At 33.2% G+C, this 23,069-nt stretch overlaps 1 protein-coding gene across 1 annotated transcript in view; it reads left to right on the forward strand.

The window, feature by feature from the left end:
• TPR (translocated promoter region, nuclear basket protein) overlaps positions 1 to 23,067 on the forward strand; it is a 66,168-nt gene extending 43,101 nt beyond the window's left edge. The window contains exons 36-52 of the mRNA XM_081297856.1: positions 56 to 117; positions 765 to 973; positions 2,235 to 2,507; positions 3,120 to 3,268; positions 3,890 to 3,973; positions 7,064 to 7,264; positions 8,133 to 8,264; positions 8,498 to 8,588; positions 10,445 to 10,629; positions 11,707 to 11,775; positions 11,888 to 11,982; positions 14,699 to 14,805; positions 17,518 to 17,613; positions 17,730 to 17,886; positions 19,735 to 19,853; positions 21,898 to 21,993; positions 22,868 to 23,067. Of these exons, the coding sequence (XP_081153982.1) occupies positions 56 to 117; positions 765 to 973; positions 2,235 to 2,507; positions 3,120 to 3,268; positions 3,890 to 3,973; positions 7,064 to 7,264; positions 8,133 to 8,264; positions 8,498 to 8,588; positions 10,445 to 10,629; positions 11,707 to 11,775; positions 11,888 to 11,982; positions 14,699 to 14,805; positions 17,518 to 17,613; positions 17,730 to 17,886; positions 19,735 to 19,853; positions 21,898 to 21,993; positions 22,868 to 22,923 (2,181 nt within the window). The 3' untranslated portion in view covers positions 22,924 to 23,067. The remainder of the gene's footprint in view (positions 1 to 55; positions 118 to 764; positions 974 to 2,234; positions 2,508 to 3,119; positions 3,269 to 3,889; positions 3,974 to 7,063; positions 7,265 to 8,132; positions 8,265 to 8,497; positions 8,589 to 10,444; positions 10,630 to 11,706; positions 11,776 to 11,887; positions 11,983 to 14,698; positions 14,806 to 17,517; positions 17,614 to 17,729; positions 17,887 to 19,734; positions 19,854 to 21,897; positions 21,994 to 22,867) is intronic.
• Positions 23,068 to 23,069: the final 2 nt, after the last annotated feature.

Below are 23,069 nucleotides of genomic sequence, written 5' to 3' on the forward strand. Positions count from 1 at the left end.
TTTGGTGGTCTCTTGTGTGAGCTAGGCACAGAAATTAGTAATTTTCTCTTTATAGGTCCCAGAACAGCAGAGACAGATCACATTGAAAACCACTCCAGCTTCTGGTGAAAGAGGAATGTGAGTTTTCCTTCTTATGAATAGTCTGTTTTTACAGTTTAGGGAAAATCTAGTGATTTTTTGTGGGAAAATAAATCTGTATACTGTCTTGTAAATTATTATACTAAAGAGCAGTTTATCTGTGCAAAAGTGTACCAGGGATTTGCCAACGCTTGTTTTCAGCATATTTTTAGTCCTGTCGGGAAGACTTTGTGACCCAGCACATCTCCCATCTTTTAATTTGATTGATTGTTAAGATAGACCAATTATGATTTCACTGTGATGTTTTATGATGAAAAGCTGGGTTGAGATTTGGGTTCAGCTATTCAATAGTTGGATGTAGTCTACATTGTCAGGATACACCACTCTGAAGCATTCCCTGCAATTTTTAATGCTGAAGTTCAAGCCTTTTCATTAAGTTTTGAAATATTTAGTGAAAAAATATATAAAACTATACTCAGTGTCTTTTTATAAATCCACCATGTCTTCCCAAAGCAGTGTTAGAAAAAATACCTAATAAGGTCTGAACCATTTTAAGATCACATTTGCTGAACTTTTACTTGAGGAAATAAATGTGTTTTGCTTTTCATGGAATATACGTATTTTATTAAAAATATTTGTAACAATTTTTTATGAATGCATTATTCCTGGATTTTCCCCTCTGTAAGTGCCAGCACATCAGATCCACCAACGGCTAATATCAAGCCAACTCCTGTTGTTTCCACTCCAAGTAAAGTGACGGCTGCAGCTATGGCTGGAAATAAGTCAACCCCCAGGGCTAGTATCCGCCCAATGGTTACACCTGCCACCGTTACAAATCCTACTACTACCCCAACAGCTACAGTGATGCCCACTACACAGGTGGAGTCACAAGAAGGTTAGTAAAATAATACAAATTCAATCAGATTGACCGCTTGTTTCAATTTATTTTGAGTAGGTGGCAGTAATTTCAAGGATAAAATGAGGCCTCTAGAGCTGAAGTCAGACATAGTAAAAGTGGGTAGTTAATATTTTGAAGCAGATGTGTTCCGGAATATTTGGTTTATTTGTTTAGTTGGTTCATTTTATGTCATTTTGTTTGCACTGCTGAGGATTGAAGGCAGGGCCTTGTGTATGATAGGCAAATGCTCTACTACTGAACCAGACCCCCAGGATACTTGTTAATACAGCAAATTTTCTCCTGCCCTCCCTTTTATTTGTTTTGTTTTTAAGCTAAGAAGAAGAAAAATCCATTCCTGTGGGTATTACATTACATTTTTGTAAAACCAAAATGTTTACTTCTAATGGTTAACAAAGAGGGTATGAAATCCACTTTGAAAAACCATAGTAAATTATTGGTTCAACACGACCATCACTTTTTCACTGAAATTATCTGAGCTTCTCATTGCTTTCTCCACTTGTTCCCATGGCAATCAAACTTTGTATTTTGTTTGAGTTTGTTGATGCCTTTTTACTTTACTAGATGGAACTCCTCAAAAGCAATTCTTGTTTCTTATTGTTTAATCCCTTTATCTAATTCCAGAATAGATATTCAGTAAAACTTATTTTCTTAAATTCTTACCTGTACAAATTTAGAATTTAGTAAATTTTTCAAGTTTTGTATGTAAATGCTATGAGCTCACAGAATATTTTGGCTACTTTCAACAAAGTGATTATTGGATAGATTACCAGTTAAACTTGGGTTGCTTTGGTTTTTGGTGTAGGGGGGTTGCAGTGCTGAGGATTGAGCCCATTGCTTTTATGCATGCTCAGCAAGCACTTTATACCAATGAGATATTCTCCCAGCCCTAAAAAATAATGTTTGTGTTATGATGTCAATTCAAAAATGATGCTTAATGAAAATTTACAATTTGACTTGATCTTATTAATTTTTTTGGTCATAATTTAAATGGAACAGTAGATGCAAGAACCCTTTCAGATATTTATTTAGTCAACAAATTTTTGCATACTACCAGCTCAGTCACGTAGGCAATATAAAAACACATAATAACTTTTACCCATAGCATTTTGGGGTATTAAGTGGTTAGAGGTATGTACGCAAGAACTGCACAATATGACATATCACAAAAGAGAAAAAAAATAAGCCCAGCTTTGGTAAGAGTAGAAGATTTACATTAAATATTGTGATTATTTTTCAGCAATGCAGTCAGAAGGTCCAGTGGAACATGTTCCAGTTTTTGGAAGCACAAGTGGATCTGTTCGTTCTACTAGTCCTAATGTCCAGCCTTCTCTCTCTCAACCCATTTTAACTGTTCAGCAACAAACACAGGCTACGGCTTTTGTGCAGCCCACTCAACAAAATCATCCTCAGATTGAGCCTGCAAATCAGGAGTTATCCCCAAACTTAGTAGAAGTGGTTCAGAGTTCACCAGTTGAGCGACCTTCTACTTCTACAGCAGTATTTGGCACTGGTAAGATTAATTTTTTATGAAGTTAGAGTAGACCTATATATTTTTTATTTCTTTAGATATAATCAATATCTTGAATATTCTTACTTGCTTTCTACTAGGTAATAGGATGAATGAGTATATGCCTAACATTTTATTTCATGTTTACTGAGTGGTTAGTTGTTTTTCATCATGAAGTAAAAAATCTTTCTTCCCTTTCAGTTATTTTTGGACATTTTTTTAGAGGGGAAACTCTGTATGTATCTTAATGCAGATCCTGAGGACTAAAAGACCATAGCCCTATTTATACACACACTGTTTTCATTTAAGGAGTCTTGAGATTTATAGAAGGTCCTATGTAAATTTGTAAATAGCAGTTATTTGTCAGTATAATCACAGTGAGTCATTATACTGTAAAATTTGGCTGGCTTTATTAAATGAAGGTTAGTATAAAACCATTAAATCAAAGATAAGCCGCCTTTATTTTTTTCAGTGATTAGCAAGAACAAATTATGTTGATGGGAATTGATCTAAGACTATTTCTTTTAATTAAGTGACCATATTGGCTAATTATCTTTTTCTAAATGGGATTATTATTATGCTCTGATATAATATTTAAATTATCTAATTTCAAAGTTTCAGCCACCCCCAGTTCCTCTTTGCCAAAGCGTAGCCGTGAGGAGGAGGAGGATAGCACTGTGGAAGCATCAGACCCTGCCTCTGATGATGCAGTGGAAATGCCTCTTCCAAAGAAGCTGAAGAGTGTTACACCTGTAGGTACTGAGGTGTGTGAAGTTCTTTCTATTTATTTTTACTTTTACCCAGTAAAGTTAATAGAGACTGTTTGTTGATAGCCAAAGGCAAATTAACCTTTTGGGGTCAAACTATATTATCTGGAAATTTGTTGTTGAATTCGCTACAAAGCTTTCATTGACAGCCCACATATTATTGCTGTTAACAATAGTGTTTTATATTCTCTTCATTTTTTTAATTGAATTTGTTTTCAGTTCAATAAAAAACAAAAAACCATAAGTTGGATTTCATGTCAAAGTTGTTTTTTTATTTGAAGAACAAGGGAAGTTTATAGTCTCATGGACATTTTAAACTCATTTGCCATCTTTTTTCTAAAACTAATCAATTATATTGTCAAAGCTAAAGTGTAATGAATTCGATTTTATAGCAAGCATTAAGACTAAATTTTACTTCTATGCATTAATAAATGTTCATAAATCATATCTTGAAGAACAGTATGATTGATTATATTATACAAATAAAAGCAAATATTTCTGGGTATATAGCTTCATAAAATTGTAGATTTGGATTTTGTTTTATTGAAAGAACTGCTAGAACAGGTACCCCTTCATCTAGTGTTCTGATAGGCATTAATAAATTGTATCATGATTTAGGAAGAAGTTATGGCAGAAGAAAGTACTGATGGAGAGGTAGAGACTCAAGTATACAATCAGGATTCTCAAGATTCCATTGGAGAAGTAAGTAACAACCTACATGAAGTAATAAATTGTTTTTAATGAATGAAATTAGCTTTGATAAAATAAAACATTATTTGGACTTTTAAACTTGTTTTTATATTTGTGAAATATTACTGGAATAAACTGATGCAGTTTCTGCTTTATTTACTCCTGTGCTCCATGTTCTCAACTTCCACTAAAGAATGTTTTTGTTCATATGTAGCAAAGATTTTTTCCAAGTGATGAGTTATTAGAAATAAAAGTTATTTTCAATTTTAATTATTTGGAAGGACAAGAGTATTGGTTGAGTCCTAAATTAGTCTATAATGCCCCATTAGGTCCTCTATTGTTTTCCTTGCAGTATTAAAATAATCCATGAAAAGAAATGCATTTTACACTTCTTCATTTTTTTTGGACTCTCATTGGGGGCTTTTGCACAGCAGCCTTACTAGCAGAAAGAGCATAGATTCTGAAGTTACAAAGGACTAGGTTGCATTCCAAGCTCCATCATTTAGAAACTGACTGTAAGCATGTCACAAACTCTTTGGTTTTACTTGTCAGAAAATTATAACATTTTAAGGATGGTAAAGTACCTAAAATAGTACCTGCCACATACTCACATATTATTACTTTCCTTCCATCCCTCTGCCCTTGAAGATAAGATTTCAGATATAATAATATCATTAATAGTTAACTATTAATACTTAACAGAGTAATACTTAATTCATTACTATATTCAAATGTTGTTATAAGAAATTTATATTTATTAACTCACATTCATTACATTTATTAATTAATTTACTTCTCATCACAACCCTTAGTGAAGAAACTAATGCCTAGATAAGTAATGGACCCAAGTTCACACAGCATTGGAGCTGGGGTTTGAACCCAGTCTGTGTAGTATTCAGATGTCCTCTTAAACTTGAAACAATATTTTGTCTCTGGATAAACTTGAGATCTTGTATTATAACATTCTTATCTGTGTAAAAGAAAGGAACTGTCTTAAGCTAATCATAAGTAAATATAGATTGCAAAGTTTTTCGTTTCTGAGATACATTGATTTTAAAAGTTAATTTTACCAGGTTTTTTCTTTTTTGCTCTAAAAACAAAACTAAACCTTTAGATGAATATATGGTACTATAAATGATATCTTTTGATACACATCTAAAGAACATAAAAACAAAAACAACTTGGAATTAGCATGTGGATTTCTACTTTATTTTCAGACTTCATTAAATTATGCTAAAATCTTGTATGAAAAGTATTTTTTCTTAAGATGGTTAAAATTGTCCTGTGACTCAAAAAAGTACCCTTTAGCTTCCCATTAACTATTAATTTTCCTTAAATAAATTTGTCACTTAAGGCATATTTTTAATTTCACCATGACTTACTTATTTTCCATTATGGTATATGTAATTTTTATGAAATGCCTTAGATCAAAAAGACATTATTGCTGGTTTATATGAAAAATGAAATAGATTTTACTGAGTACCTAAGACAAAAAAGACAGATTAAGTTGATTTCAGTAGATAACAGAGTAGAATTGTGAAAATAAATTGAGCAAATAATTATTTTAATATATGATGCAGGTTGAGTGTCCCTTTATCCTAATTGCTTAGAACCAGCAGTGTTTCAGATTTGGGAGGTTTGGCGGGGGAGGTTTTGGTTTTTTGTTTGTTTGTTTGTTTACATTTTGGAATATTTGCATAAAGTCTTTACCTGTTGAGCATCCCTTTGAGTCACTTTCTTATGCCACTGCTCATAATGTCATATTGCCTCATTTGTAGAATGAGACTACTTCTTAAAAAGAATTATCACACAGATGCTAACATTGGCTGAGCACTTTATGTACTGGGCAATATATTTAGCATTTTAAGTGTACTTACTTGCCCAGTATTCAGAAGAATCCCATCCAACCACTGGTACTATTACTGTCCTCCTAATTTTCAGATGGAAATTTAAGAATTAACCTGCTCTTTTAAAAGCTAGAGCCTTGAGTTGTGGTAGTCTTCTCCTTACTGACATTGAAGGGTACAAAAATCTGTAGACACTGTGTATAATTATTTTTTCCTGTTGTTTTTTTGCCCACTTAGTATTATAACAATACTCAAACATTTCAGATTTCAGAGCATTCGTATTTTCAGGTTAGGGGATGCCCTGACTGTCTCTTTGTTGTGGTTTGAAGGTTTAGGTTTAATTGGACTTTAGGGAAGGGAAGACGTTTCTTTGTAAAAAAACAATAAAGCTGAGCATAGTGACTCACCCCTCTAATCCTAGCAGTTCAGGAGCTGAGGCAGGAGGATCGCAAGTTCATAGCCAGCCTCAGCAATGGTGAGGCACTAAGCAATTCAGTGAGACCTGTCTCTAAATAAAGTACAAAATAGGGCTGGGAATATGTCTCAGTGGTCAAATGCCCCTGAGTTCAATCCCCGATATCCCAAAACAAAAAGAATAAAAATTGCATGCTTTATTCATTGTGTGTTTAGACTATTTCTAGTTTGGGGAAAATGCTTTTTTAACAGAATGTTACAGGCCCATTTTTTCCAAGTTTGGCCAGTAAGTGCACTGTCAACTAACCACATTGGTTATTGAGCACTTGGAAGAAATATAACTAGTCCAAACTGAGATAAATGTAAGATATACATTGGATTTTGGAAACTTAGTAATAATTTTAAAGTATAAAATATTTGTTAATTTGTACATTGGTTACATGTTGAAATGGTATTCTGTATATGTTCATAAAGTTATTCTTAAAATTGATTTTACTTTCCTTATCTTTTCAAGTGTCTAATAAAAAATCTAAAATTACTGGCTCACAGATTTCTGTTAGGCAGCACTGATCAATAATATTACACATGTAGTTTTGAATATGCACACATCTCTGTTTATTTTTTTCTCTTATAAATTATTGCTCAATAAGATTTATAATATATTTTCTAAGAAGACAGTAAAGAAATAAGATGTTTACCATATATTTCAATTTCTGCTTTTAAACCATTTTTTTAACAATAAAATCCTACTAATTTATAAGTATTCTTTAGTTTTTACTTCAACTTTTATCTCACTGATACTGTTAGATGTATTTGATTTTTTATTTCTTCATTTTTAAAGGGAGTCACCCAGGGAGATTATACACCTATGGAAGACAGTGAAGAAACTTCCCAGTCTCTACAAATAGATCTCGGACCGCTTCAATCAGATCAGCAAACAACAACTTCATCCCAGGATGGCCAAGGCAAAGGAGATGATGTCATTGTAATTGACAGTGATGATGAAGAAGATGATGATGATGAAAATGATGGAGAACATGAGGTAAATGTGGTTTTGAAATTATGCAGTATTTTCAAAACTTAGATGAAATTGTTCAAATCCTTGGGCAAGTTTTGATTGCTCAGTCAGTTTCAGTAGGTTATTATATTATTTTTATTTTACCCTGATTATTTCAGATATTAACATTTTATAATGAAAACAATCATAGAACCAGCGATGGAAAATCTTTAATTTTTTAAATTTTGTCTTTTAATGATTTCTGAGCTATTTAGAATTTTTTCTCAAGCTTACTTGTAAGTGGCTGAATGAATTTTATTTCATAAGCACTATGATTTCTGGAAATAAAAAGAAGAAATAAACCCATCCCCATTTACCTCCTTGGAGCCCTGTAATTTGTTTCAGAAGTAATTGAGGTATCACCATTATTGAAGTATATTTTAAGTGAAATTTGGTGTTTTGTTTGGGGATTTAATCTTATAATGACAGCTGCTTATTTGAGATTCTTTCATTCATAAAGCAATATGGGGTTTTTTCTACACCTTTTTAAAATAATAATTACATATGTAATAGTAACATTATATGTGTAGTTTTGGATATGCATACAAAAATTTTAAAATTCCTGGACTAATTTTATTTTTCTTCAATTCTGTTTAAAATTAGATAGAATTAAATTGAATCACTTGACACTTTCTGGCCTATCATCTTTGCACAATCTCATTCAGAATTGATTGGCATTGTACTGATTCCATACAGCATTACAGTTCTGCTGTTGGTTTGCTGGACTTATCACACAGGACAACTCCTGAATCCCAACCAATGAGGAGTCATTTCAATTTAAATGTGGTAAAGATGTGCAGAGTATGTGGGCCATATCCTATATCTTATTTATACTTGTGGATTTATCTATTAGGATTATGAAGAAGATGAAGAAGATGATGATGATGACGAAGATGACACAGGGATGGGAGATGAAGGTGAAGACAGTAATGAAGGAACTGGTAGTGCAGATGGTAATGACGGATATGAAGCTGATGATGCTGAGGTAACTGGTTAGAGTTTTGACCATTTTCTTCAAGAACTTGCTTAGAAACTTGCCTTTTTCTTATGATATAGAAAGGCCCATATTATCAGAACACTAAAACTTTTTATACTTTTCAGTTTTGTTTGGTCAGTTTGTTTGTTTTTGCTGTTGTTTGTTTTGGTTAATTATTTGGTTTTCCTTTTAAGGTATTTATTTGATTTATTTTTGTTTATGTCATCACATTTTGTTCTTAGGGTGGCGATGGGACTGATCCAGGTACAGAAACAGAAGAAAGTATGGGTGCAGGTGAAAGTAATCAGAGAGCTGCTGACTCCCAAAACAGTGGTGAGATTATTTTGAAATCTAATTTATTATTAATGCCATTTGCTACTGCTACCTCAATTAACTAGAAAAAATTAATCAAGAACTTATAACAACAGTTTACCACCAGAAGAGGTCAGTCTAATCAAGCTGCATGTGGATTATTGTTGATATTGGAGGTTTGTAATGTCTTGCAACAAAAAATATTTTTTATTTTTTAGTTATAAATTCACCTTTATTATTTATTTATTAAAAATAGTTTCTTGGAATGAAAAAAAAGATTTTTTAATCAGAATCGCATAGCTTTTGTTAAATCTTTCAAAGGATAAGTCCTAGGAGTCCTGAAAACTTTTCACATTAAAAGATTACAGAATATTTTTAGTATAATTGTTTTAAAATGTGGTTTAAAGTATTAGTGATCATCTGGTGTAATATTTCTGGTTTTACAGATAATAATACTGCACCAAAATCAGTAATAGTGATGCAGTAAAACCTTGTATGTTTAGACTAATGGGAAAACATTGTATCTGGGTTTCTATATACATCTAGATATTTAAAAGGGCAAAATTTATGCATGTTTCTATTAATGTAAAACAAGAGCAATCAACCTTTTCTTTTTTTTTTAAAGAGAGAGTGAGAGAGGAGAGAGAGAGAGAGAATTTTTAATATTTATTTTTTAGTTCTCGGCGAACACAACATTTTGTTGGTATGTGGTGCTGAGGATCGAACCCGGGCCGCACGCATGCCAGGCGAGCGCGCTACCGCTTGAGCCACATCCCCAGCCCAACCTTTTCAACTGTTAATTGTTTAAGAGAAAAATAAACCAAGAAGCATTAAGCTATATAACAAATTAATAGTATTCCTGTTAAACATTTTGTGGATTAAATATTCTTATTTCATCACATAGTTGGAGAGATATCAAGGGAAATTTTGTTTTCTTCTTCAGGTATTATAACTAAGAGTTAAGTCATTTGAGGGCCAGTGTTCGTAGCCATTTTTCCCAATCAAGGCACAAGATAGATGTTCATTGAGTATTTGTGTGAGACTTTTCCTTTTCTCTTTTCATTTTTCCAATCAAACAAAATTGGGCTAATAGGCTAGGTAAAATTAAGGAAATAGATGGTTTTGGCACATTACCCAAAATTAGTCAGTACTTTTCTTAGCATCTCTATTTGTCTTGAATTGTTACAGTAATCTTGGTAGACTTAGGTACTAGTGAAGAAACTGAATCAAAGAGAAGTGAGGTAACTTACCTAAGGTCACATAGTTTCCAAATGTTAGAACATGGATCCAATTTTAGACCCAAGACTTAAAAATTACTAAATTCTATGATATTTTATCCTACTTTTATAGTGGCAGACAGATTCTGTTGCTTTTACAATGTTTGTAAAGGGCCTAGAATTTTGAGAGGTGATTGAAATTTGAAACTTAGGAAAACCAAATTGGAAAAGTATTTATATGAGGCTTTTCCCCAATTTATTTGACCTTGTTTGATAGATATGTGGAGGTCTGACCTTTAATTTGCTCATTTTATCAAAAACAGTAGGATACAAAATTTATGTTTACTCTAGCATGTGTTGGGCTCATAGGTTTGTGTCCATTACTTGAAGTTTTGGAAACCTTATTTGTACATTAAATTTACTCTATTAAGCAAAAAAATAGACTCAAAAAGGTTAAATAATTTGTCCATGGCCCTATAACTCACAAGTACAGGCTCTATTAGATTCTGGAATCATCCATATTTGTTTCCATCCCACCTCACTTAGTACTTTGGAAAATATTAGATGAACATTTCTAATGATAAGGTTTATGCTTCTATGATTGACAGTATAAGTTATTTTGTGGCAAATTTAGTAGTTCATAATAAACTTTTCCTTTAGGTGAAGGAAATACAGGTGCTGCAGAGTCATCTTTTCCCCAGGAGATTTCCAGAGAACAGCAGCCTTCCTCAGCATCTGAAAGACAGACCCCTCGAGCACCTCAGTCACCAAGACGCCCACCACATCCACTTCCCCCACGACTAACCATTCATGCTCCACCTCAAGAGTTGGGACCTCCAGTTCAGGTACTAAAGCAAATAGTCATTCTGCAAAATGAACCTCAAAAAGTCTTGACTTTTATTACCTCTTCATTGGACATTTATTTTTTTCGGAAATTAAATATATTTTTAATGTTTTTATAATTTTTTTTAATGAAACTAATCTGATTTCCTAACCTTGAAACACGGCAGTAGTTTACTTTCATAAATGGATTGAAACTTAGAAAGACACTTAGTATATAAACTGAAATTTATAGTATTCATAACAAAACTTTGTTGCTATCTCCACTGGTTGAAAAAGATTTTCTTGGGTTTTAATTTTTAAAAATGGATTTTGGTAGTTCACTACCATTAATTTTGAAGGTTTCTTTTTCTGAAGTGCACATATTTTTTTAAATATGTTTTTAGTTGTTGATGGACTTTATTGTCTTTATATTTTTTTTAATGAGGTGCTGAGGATCGAACCCAGTGCCTCATGCATGCTAGGCGAGCATGCTACCACTGAGCCACAACCCCAGCCCCTGAAGTGCACATATTTTTTAAAAAGGAATTTGTTTGCCCTCACATTTTTTTTCTGTCATGTGTTTGTGATCATGCATTTCTGCTTTTTAAATTAATGAAGACGTGCACAACCCCTTTATATTCAGCATTTAGTAGGTTTGAATATCTTTTAATTAGAGGCTCTTGCGAACACAGCAGGAAATGTACAGCCTTTGTTTTACCCTATAACTTGACAGTTGACCACTGTCAAGTATAGATTCTACTAAAATACCATTGCTGAAAATAACTTCATTATGTGAAAATAGAGTTTTATAGGATCTTGTGTGGGTCCTACAAAATATATTCAATCCATTAACTTAGAATTATCTTGAACTTAAGTATTGGTTAATAAATATTTTTATCCATTAATATTTAATTTAAAAAGTCACTGATTTCTTTAGTACAGAGTAGAGGCATTTTTTCCTTGAGAAAATAGCCTGATCATTACATATATATTAATATTTCAGTTATTTTATTGCCAGGATAATAATAAGCTGTATCTATTACTATTTGGTGTTTTATTGCTTAATTTCTTAAAACAAGTGTAATTCCTTTTTAACATAGAGAATTCAGATGACCCGAAGGCAGTCTGTAGGACGTGGGCTTCAGTTGACTCCAGGAATAGGTGGAATGGTAAGTACTCACTTATCATATGAAAGTGATTGATATGTTCAGCAAGAACATATATAGTCCATGTATGTGCTGTTGTGCCTGTTAATACTCCTGTTTTCTCTTTTTGTTGCAGCAGCAGCACTTTTTTGATGATGAAGACAGAACAGTTCCAAGTACCCCAACTCTTGTGGTACCACATCGTACTGATGGATTTGCTGAAGCTATTCAGTAAGTGAATGAAAAGGAAGTATATTTTGTTACTAATTAAATTCTTCCTGTTTCCCTGTTAATTTGTTTTGTTTGGTTTCATTATTTGTTGAGTTCTCTACTGTGTACTAATTAGCACTAGAGTAGGAAGATCGAGGATATAGTGTTGGGGAAAATTATACAGAGGTGAATGATGCACAGTTGCTTCTAAAAAGAATTTTAAACTTGAAGATTGCATAACAGTGGTTAAGAACATTGTCTCGAAGGTCAGAATGCCCATGTTTAAAACCTAGCTCTGCTGCTTCCTAGAAATAAGAAGTTCTTAGGTTGTCTGCTGTGGGCAGCCTCATTTTTCAGTAGGGAATAATAATACAGTGATTTCTCCTTTGTAAGTTATGGGAAATAAATTAATTCATTTATGTTTATGTGTTTAAACTCTTAACTAGCACATAGTAAATGCTGTATAGATGTTGTTGAAGGTGTTAGTAATTAGTGATCATGATAGGTAGTAGTATTGTGAAAACCAAGCTACAACTAATAACCTAAACAATCTAGGAGATTAGGCAGGCAAAAGCAATAGGCTTTATTAATACAAATGAAAAATTAATTATTCCAACAGTCATGGGAGGAAAAATCTGAGAAGACATAATAAGGAACCACATTAAATTGAGTCTTAGAATTGCTAACATTTATTTAACACTTCTATGCATGAATTTGTTTAATCCTCATAACTTTGAGCATAGACACTATTATTTTTATTATTTTACACGTAGGATACTAAAGCACAAAGATGTTAACTAATTTGCTAGATGTCAGACAACTGAGAATTAACAGTTTCAGACCAGGCAGTCTGGCTCTAGAACCTTTGTTGTGCTATACCACTTCTCTTAAAGGATTAAAAAGCTTTTCAGGTGAAAGTACACGTTTATTGTGGCTCAAGTTATTAGTCATATAACAGAATATACTTTTAAAGATCAGAATTTAAGTTTCTACAAATTTGGAAAAGATGACTGTTCTGTACATGTGGTAAAACATGGTAATCAGAACCAGCTTTAAACTTGCTTAATCTGTTGACCACAATTTGCCTAGCTAACACACTTTTGCAAGCCAATCAATCATGTCACCTCCTTTCTTCTGAATGTCAGACTCCCTTCAATTAACATACTTCTGAGCACCAACCAGTGAACAGTGTTCTCACCGAAATAAACGTGCTTCTGTATGTCAAATTCTTAAACCTTTGAAAATCTTTAGTCCCTGAACTCTTTTTCCTAAAAACCATATATAACAGTAGCAGTCCTCTCAGAGAGAATGTCCATGGCCAACCTAACTTTCCCTTACTATGGAAAGCAATAAAAGTAAAAGCTTTACATTTTTAATGTCAGACACTGAGGTATAGTCTGATTATCTGACAAAGTTAGGAGTAGAATGAGGCCTTGTGTTAATGTGTTTTCTATTACTATAATAAAATATCTGAGACTGAGTAACTTAAAAGAGATTTCTTTAGCTCACACTTTAAGAAGTTCAATTATATGTTGCTGGCCTTACAGCTCAACTTTGATGAGGACCTTGTGGTACATTCCAGTAGTAGGAGCCTTTGTTATAATGATAGATCACATGATCAGAGAGAAAGCCAGTAGCAGCTGGGGAGTGGCCAAGTTTGTTCAACAATCCTCTCATGAAAATTAACAAGTGCCTTCATAAGGACAGCACCCCCCGTGACTCTCACTAGGCTTCCCCTCTTAAAATTCCACCCCCAACATCATCACTGCACTAAGGACCAAGCCTCCAACACATGAACGTGTAAAAGTTGGGAGCTTTTTTCATAGCAGAGATTGGTCCAATTATTCAGGAAATGTGTGGCATTAGCTCAGGAGAGCTCAGGGTTCTTTCATAAGAGGATAACTATATGGAGACAAGTTTTAAAATCCACCTGAAATTAAAAAGGCTCTGACAAAAACAATAGTGTTCAAACAGAAAAGAGAATAAAGAGTTATTATAAAGATATAAACATAAATAGCTGGCTAGCTAAGGAAAGATAGGGTAAAGAGTGGGCAAAGGAAATAATACTCTTTTATATCCTAGTTTATGGGCAGGGGATAGTAGTGTTGATAGAATAAGGGGAAAGCAGATTTCTAGCCTTCTAACACTACAATTTTTCTAAACTGGGAGCCATCGTGTGAATTCTGGAACAGGCCAGACAGGTGACTTGATGCTTCTATGACTAAATGGTGAAAGCTGAGATTAACTTTGTCTTAGAACTTCATTCTGACTTTTTATTATATTTGCTATGTGTGTGTTGCTTTCAACGTATCTACATGGGGATATCTAACAGATTAAAAAATGAGCATAATTCAAGAGAGCTGAAAGTTTAATAAATCACAGGTTGTTTATATTATTACTAAATTCATTGATGACTGATTATTTTATATAAAATTTTTTTTAGTTGTAGATGGACAGCATGCCTTTATTTTATTTGTTTATCTTTATGTGGTGCTGAGGATCAAACCCAGTGCCTCACATGTGCTAGACAAGCACTCCACCACTGAGCTACAGCCCCAGCCCTGGTGACTGATATTTTAAGAGTATTTTTATGAGTAAGAAACCCTTTATCATGTTTTTTTTAACCAGTTTTTCTTCCCATTTTGATCACATTCATTCTTTTACCTATATTGTTTCCACCATTGCAATTTAACAGGTAACTTTAAATTTCATCTTAAATTAGTTTTTGTCCATTTAGTTCCCCACAGGTAGCTGGTGTTCCTAGGTTCCGGTTTGGGCCACCTGAAGATATGCCACAGACAAGTTCTAGTCACTCTGATCTTGGCCAACTTGCTTCTCAAGGAGGTAAACAACTACATAAACCGTTAGATTTCCTGGATTTGTCTATATTTAGTACTAAGGTATTATGGTATAGTATTTTAAAATTAAATAAATAAAGCAAATTTAAATATTTTAAAAGTTGGTACCTAAATAACCTCTATGCTAATGTACAGAGAAAGTTATATACTTACTGCTTATTAAATATTGCCTTACATATAAATATTATCTTTTCAACAAAATTCCAGTTTATTTTAGCATAAGGACTAGCTTTTACATTCATATCTCTTCTGGCTTCCAGTGCTGTGTCATACATGTAGTAAGTATTTAGGAATTTAATTAAACCAGTAAATATACACAGATACTACCACCCATGTTGAAGTTGCTGTAAGGATCACAGCATATTTACAGTTTGGTACATGTAATATTCCTAGTTAAATGCATGACTAGATTTTTTTCAATTAATGTTTTTTTTTTCAAAGTTCAAAATATGAAATAACACAACCCTAAGTAGTTTATCACATGAAGTATGTTATTTTAGAATTGATTACTTTCAGGAGGGAAGTACCAGGGATTGAAGTCAGGGGCACTCAACCACTAAGCCACATACTCAATCCTACTTTGTATTTTATTTAGACAAAAGGATCTCACTGAGTTGCTTACTGCCTTGTATTTGCTGAGGCTGGCTTTGAACTTTTCAATCCTCCTGTCTCAGCCTTCTGAGCCACTGGGAGAATTGATTACCTTATAATGCAGTTAGAATCCATACAACCCACAGTGTTTCTGGAAAGTGAACTAGCATTTTGAATAGGTAAAACATAATACTGCTTTTATAATAAATGACCCAACATAAGGGATTAATCTATAGTCCTTATAAAAATCATACTGTAACCTGTTACCTGGTTATTAAGGATGTCATCTAACATGGCAGGCCTCTTCCAATATGAAATTGTGTTATTAGCTTCATATACGTTCAGATTTTTATGTGGCTTTGTATATTAGGACTTCTTAGACTTTGAGAGTCAGAAACAGCTTAAAATTGGAATATCACTGCTTATTAGCAGTTAGTTAAGAGCAGTTAGTTGACCTTCAGTTTCATTAGCAAAAAGGAGGATGATAGTTCATACCTTGCAGTTTAAATGAGGAATAGATTCTAACATCGTACTAGTTAATAGTTGAGAACACATTAAAATTAATTTGTTTGAAACTGTTAAGAACATTTTGGCTTGAGTGGGAAATCAGAGTCCAGCAATTTGTCAGTGGCTTTTGTGCCTTTCATATTTGTACCATAACATTTGCTGGATCCAGATTAATAGATGGCTTTGGTCCTCTCAAAAGAAATAACAATGTCAACTTCACACTCGTTTTATGATGGAAAATCTTTGCCATCATAGTTTTCACATGAAAGATCTATTTGTCTCTTCTCAACTGTCAAGTCTAATAGAAAGGGGATATAAATTGTGTATTTCTTTTTAGTCATCAACCCTTTAAGGTTATGACATGATGTGACATACCTATTTGTCATGATAAATTAAGTACTTTTATTGATGTCTTGAATTTTTAATGTTTTCCAATGCTGGACATATTTTAAGTTTATTCTGAAGTGTACAAACTTTTACAGAATGCTTCATGTGAGGGCTTGTTTATAGTTAATTACATTGTTACTAGTGATATATCAAATATTAAAAAATTCACTGTAATTATTTGTTAATATTTTTCATGAAATATTTCACTATAAAGCAATATTTATTTGAGCTTATGGTTTTTAAATAAAAATAAGAATCAACTTTCAAAAATGACAAAAGGAATGAGATGTATTCTAATAGATACAACATTAGCTTTTTTTTCTAAAATATAGTTATTAAAATCTTTTATTTCTTTTTATAAAAACATACATAGAACATGGCACCAATTTTTTATTATTTTTTTTTTTTTTTTTTGGTATCAGGGATTGAACTCTGGAGCACTGAACCACTGAGACACATCCCCAGCCCTTTTTTGTGTTTTATTTAGAGACAGGATCTGAGTTACTTGGTGACTTGCTAAACTGCTGAGGCTAGCTTTGAATTTGCCATTGTCCTTCCTCAGCCTCTGCAGACTGGGATTACAGGCATGTACCACTGCGCCTGGGTCATAGCACCAATTTTTTAAATCAAATCTAGATCAAGTGAACATTAAAAATTCCCAAATTGAAATAGTTAATATTTTTGTCATGAGAACATCAGTGGTTGTCAAGAAGTATTATTCTGAAAGTTTCATATCATGACATACTTTTTTATTTTTTTCTATTTTATACTTTACTATTTCCTTCATAAAACATATATACATTTTCATTAGTCACCATTGCATTACTTGTTTTTCCAAATAAATCTATTGTCATAATTCTGTCTTTTGACGAAGTCGTATCAGAAGTTTGAAAATATTTATATTTTAATTTTCTGTGCTTTTGACCTCTAAATGAATTTGTTTGCTAACTGTTCCAAATATGTGTTAGCAAAGTAGATATTTTCTTTTTTTGGCTAATTGTTTAAAGGTACTTTCAGTGCTAGGGAGTTTAATGGATGTGTTTATAGAGTATTTAAAATTTTGAGAGCTCAGCTTTTGCTAGATGGAATGATTAGTTTGTGAGCTTTTACAAAGTTTTGCATCTCTGCTAGTTCTTGTTTTTGTTTTCCTAGATACTTGTTATATTGGCAATTTTATGTTTTTTCATTCATTAATACTGAGAATTATCTTCAGGTTTAGGAATGTATGAAACACCCCTCTTCCTAGCTCATGAAGAAGAACCTGGTGGTCGAAGTGTTCCCACTACTCCTCTGCAAGTAGCAGCCCCAGGTAGATATCAAAGACAGATTAGTAGATTTTATGTTTTATTGGTAACATGGAAGCATATTTGGCTTAAAATGTAATATGCCACAAAGTTAAGATCTTAATTCCTTTTCTTTTTAAAGTGACTGTATTTACTGAGAGTATCACCTCTGATGCTTCAGAGCATGCCTCTCAGTCTGTTCCAATGGTGACAACATCCACGGGCACTTTATCTACATCAAACGAAACAGCAGCTGGTGATGATGGAGATGAAGTATTTGTGGAAGCAGAATCTGAAGGGTAAAAGTTTGTTTTGTTGTTTTTGCCTTGCTTTAAATTCACTACATTTTTACATTTACTTTTTTCTTTTAATATATATCTTAGTTGTAGATGGCCACAAATATCTAGATTTATTTATTTACTTATTTTTATGTGGTACTTGAGGATTGAACCCAGGGCCTCACACCTTCGAGGCACGTGCTCTTACCACTGGACTACACGTTTACTTTCTTTTAGCCAGGAAACCAGCTGTTGTGCTCAGTTTTCAGTATCATCTTACTACATAAAAAAAATTAACTGAATCACATATTTTTAAGGCTACTTTGGATATAAAAGTATATTTAGAACTTGGAGATTGTTATAGGAGGCAATTTTTAAGACCGTTATCTCCCTGAAAATTTCATAATGTAAATAAAAACAATATTTCTTTAAAAGTACTAGTACCCTTCTGTTAATATAGCTGCTTGAATTGCTCTCCAAGAAAGAAGTCTTTCTGTGAAAATTGGGAATATTAGGAAATGACTCACTTTCCATTTAGTAGTGGGCTCTCAAATAATTCTCACTCTTTATTTACGAGCTTTTGGACTTTGGTGTCTGAAATACTGGTTTCATAAAATTTAAAGATTTTCTGGTAGTTTTCAAGACATTACAACATTTTTAACACATCAGTTATAAAGAAGGCTTTACAAAGGAAGTATTTGATGGCAGGTATTTTTTTTTAATCCAAAGGAAGTAGAGTAATTTAATGGAAGGAGCCTAGACAAATTAACTTTCAAGGTGAAACCTAGTTCTTTATAATAGGAAAAAAGTCAACTACTTCATGGTCAGAAGCATAAGAAGAAGTAGAACCCAGATTTCCTGAGGAAAAGCAAGGACTTTGTTTTATTTTGAAACATTTCAGATAAGCCAAGTCTAGTCTTTTAGGTATAATACAGATCTCTGTTAATCTCTACGATTATCAGGAGGTTACAGATGCTACTGAGAGCACTAGTTAATTTTAACTCCATACTTCTAGTAGGCCACTTTATATATGTCATTTCCAATCTACTCAATATTCCTGCAAAATATTATTTTCCATTAATATAAATGGTAAAGATCAGACTCAGCTGTGTGAAAATATATTTGCTTAGGCTGTACTCCTGGGTAACCAGCTGGTGCTAGATAGAGTTAAAGCCTTGATTTTTAGCCCCATGTTCTTTACATCTCACCAGCATTTCTCAGCATTGGCACACAATCCTCAGAGATGTCTCTCAGGTAAATTGTTACTAATAACTGTACGAATATTTGCAGATGATGAAACTGGAGGAGATTCAAGTTATTCTTTCACTCTATCTCCCTCACTTGTTTTTTGAATGAGATAGAAAGATGGAATTATAGCCATTGAGCAAAGAATTTCACATCCCCATAACCTGTTTTATCTGAATGACAGCCCATGGTGGTTTACTGGTATATTGATAAAACTTATGACTTGTGAATTATTTTAGTACTCTGCTTTCCTTAAAAAGTATTTTGGGGTTTGTCAAAATCTATATAATAGATTATCAATGCTGATTATCAATGTGAGAGCTAAGTGTCAAAAATATAAAACATCCTTGTTAACTGCCCCCCACCTCAGAAAAGGAAAAACAAAAACTAAAATTAGAACATGCCCTTGTCTTGGTGAGAAAAAGAATGAGGAAAACAGCTCATTTTTCCACTGCCCCTTTAAAAAATATATATGACTACTAACAGAATCTGTGATTTTTAGTTAATTAGGAGCTCAGGGTTAACTATATCAAAAAGAGTCTAGGAAACATTCCAGAATCCATTTTATGTCTTCTAATCAATTTTTGTTTCTTTTTCTTTTTTTTTTTTTTTTTCTTCTGTTAGTATTAGTTCAGAAGCAGGCCTAGAAATTGATAGTCAGCAGGAAGAAGAACCTGTGCAGGCATCTGATGAGTCAGACCTCCCTTCCACCAGCCAGGATCCTCCTTCCAGCTCTTCTGTAGGTAAGTCACTGCTCTTGATTACAGTACAACTTTATTATCATTAAAGGGAACTTGGTTTATATTTGTTATTATTCTAGTATGCCAGCATTGATAATCAGAAACATGGCTACTATGGACCCACTCATGTTTCACCATAATGTTCTATAGAAACCTTGGGTCTCTTAGAAGTGCTCCAGGGGCATAGGGGACATATGTACTGGAGAGGGTGCTAAGGACAAGTTCTCCAGACCTACTACCACTGTTTGAACAGCAGCTTCATTTTTGTTTGTTCTACATAGTGGGGTTCTGCATGAGATGTGATACGGATGGTTGAAGGGTGGGGGCTTTGTTGCTTTAGAAAATATGTTTGAAGTTTACTGGAGTAAACGGTTACAGAGTTTGGCTTTTTATGTTTTTGATTATGCATCTCTCTGTAATAAGGTATTTCTGTAATTTTTTAAAAAGCAGCATTTATTGAGCAATGACTGTGTTTCAGGCAGTATTCTAAGTCTCTTAAAAATATTTACTCTTCTGATTCTCACAACAATCCAGTGTGGTATAAAACCCACTGTTTTAAAAATGTGGAGATGGAGATACAGGAAGATTGAGTAACTTCTCAAGGTCACATGTAAGTGATAGACAAGCCAGCATGCAAATTCAAGAAGCTCAGCTCTGCAGATTTCACTCTTATATATACATTATACTAGCATATCTATCTCAAAATTTTCAGGCAGGGAGTCACCTGTATTATTTAAGAAATATAATACTCTATCCACCTTGATTATTTTCATTTTAAATTTTTTATATAAAGCAGGAATCCTGAAACTGCCATGGAAACACCAAATTTTATGGCAAACCTGCTTTAAATCTCTGGATGTCTTATTGTGAAATATCACAATTAGAAATAATGTATGTAAATTATACAAATCAATATTTTGTACACAGAAGACTCAAAAAAATGTAGCTGTCATAATTAACAAAATTACTGAGGTTCTGGACTCCCAAATTATATTTTGATGATCTATGACAATTGTTTTTTCTCAGTAGTAGAATTGATAATAGTTTTAAGATTGCATTCTCTGAGAAAATATGTTGTTCATTATGAAATTAGGATGTCTTTAAATTTCTTTGATAATGTAAACTGTACTTCCCCATCCAAGCAGTTATTCATTTGGTCAACAAATATTTGAGTGTCTGCCATATTCCAGGCAATTTCACAGAAAGTGTCACTTTTAGTAAAGACCTAAAAAAGAGGGAAGGGGATCAAAGCTGTGCAGTGGTTGGAGGAAGAGTGTTCTGAGATCAAAATAAATCACAGATGCAAAATTTATAAGACATCGAGTAGTGTCTGATGTGTTCAGAGTCTGCAAGGAGGTCAGAATGGAGACACAGTGGGGTGAGGAGGATAGAACAAATTGATCTTGTGATTGCCTTGGGATTCTCAGGTATAGAAAACTACCAAAGGGCTTCACATAGAGTAATGGTGTGATCGACTGTCAGTTTGGCTGCAGTATATAACTGAAATGAGCAATGGACAGAAACAAGGAGAAATTTTGGAGGCTATTTCAGTAATTCAGGGTAAAGAAAGATGGGTTGGACAGGATTACAGACGTAAATTTGTGAGAAGTAGTCACATTTAGGATATATATTTAAATTGAGCTAGCGGGATTTACTAATAATTGGATTGAAGGTATTCAAAAAAGAGTAGAGTCAGACAGGACTTATGTTGTGTTAATAATGATCTGTCTCTGCAGCACCTTACATTCTGTTTTACAATGTATTCCCTGCATTTACTACCATGTCTGATAGATGGGTATGAATGAAAAAAGTCAGACCTTTTCTTTTTTACTATAATTTAGTGGGGAGGGGTTGCTTTGTTTTGTTTTACTTAAACATTTTTTGTTAAATGTCCCTTTGTTATTAAAAAGCAAACTTAAATATTGAAAGCTAATGGACACATCTTTATTTTATCCATGTATTCATTTAGTAACTTTTTTTGCCATTGTAACTGCTTTCTTAAAAATTTAACAAGTTTTTTTAACATGCTTTTCTTCTGTTTTCTTAGATACTAGCAGTAGTCAGCCAAAGCCTTTCAGACGAGTGAGACTTCAGACAACACTGAGACAAGGTGTCCGAGGTCGTCAGTTTAACAGACAGAGAGGTAAATTTAGACAGATATATGTACCATAGAAATAAAATGGAATGTGTGTTTATTCTTTGTTGATTTCTTCCTTAAATCTGAAGTCAGATTTGAAAAATCTAGTATTATAGGGTTCATTTGTAACATCACTACTTTATGTTGTAAAATAATTATGCTGAACAACAAATGAAGCTTTTTGTCTTTGTTGTGGTTAGTCAAAAATGTAAAATTTTAATATCTCCATGTCTTCTGATTAACTATCAGATTGAAATTATATCATTAAAATATTAATCTAAGTATTCTAATGATTTCCACTAAGCATGTGGGACTAACAGTTTTATATCCATGGTGCTTAGATACTTTAATGAAAATAATTGTGTTCTGGCCGGGCACAGTGGTGCATTACTGTAATCTTAGTGGCTTGAGAGGCTGAGACAGGAGGATCTCGAGTTCAAAGTCAGCGTCAGCAAAGGCAAGGCCCTAAGAACTCAGTGAGACCCTGTGTCTAAATAAAATACAGAATAGGACTGGGATGTGGCTCAGTGATTGAGTACCTCTGAGTTCAATCCCTGGTACCTACCCCCACAAAAAAAAAGAAGAAGAAATAATTGTGTTCTAGCTGGGCTTAGTGGTGCACACCTATAATTCTAGCAGCCCAAGAGCTGAAGCAGGAGGATCAAAGGTTCAAAGCCAGCCTCAGCAATTTAGTGAGGCTCTAAGCAACTTAGTAAGGCCCTATCTCAAAATAATGAATAAAAAGAGTTGAGGATGTGGCTCGGTGATTAAGCACCCTTTGGGCTCAATCCCTAGTACCAAAAAGAAAAAGAAAGGAAATTTTGTTCTAAAGCATTCCTCTTTTTTTATTCTTTTTCTTTCTTATTGTTTCCTTTTACAGGTGTAAGCCATGCAATGGGAGGAAGAGGAGGAATAAATAGAGGAAATATTAATTAAATTGTTTGTAAACTATAATTCCTGTGAATAAAATTGTCAATCTGTTTTAGTGTAATGGTTGTCGAGTTGAAAAACATTTTTGTATTTAAATTGGTATGCTTATCTCAACACTCTTTATTAATAAAATGTATTTCAATGTCAAAATT

Source organism: Spermophilus citellus, assembly GCF_964194105.1.
Source record: "Spermophilus citellus genome assembly, chromosome: 6".
Lineage (NCBI taxonomy): Eukaryota > Metazoa > Chordata > Mammalia > Rodentia > Sciuridae > Spermophilus > Spermophilus citellus.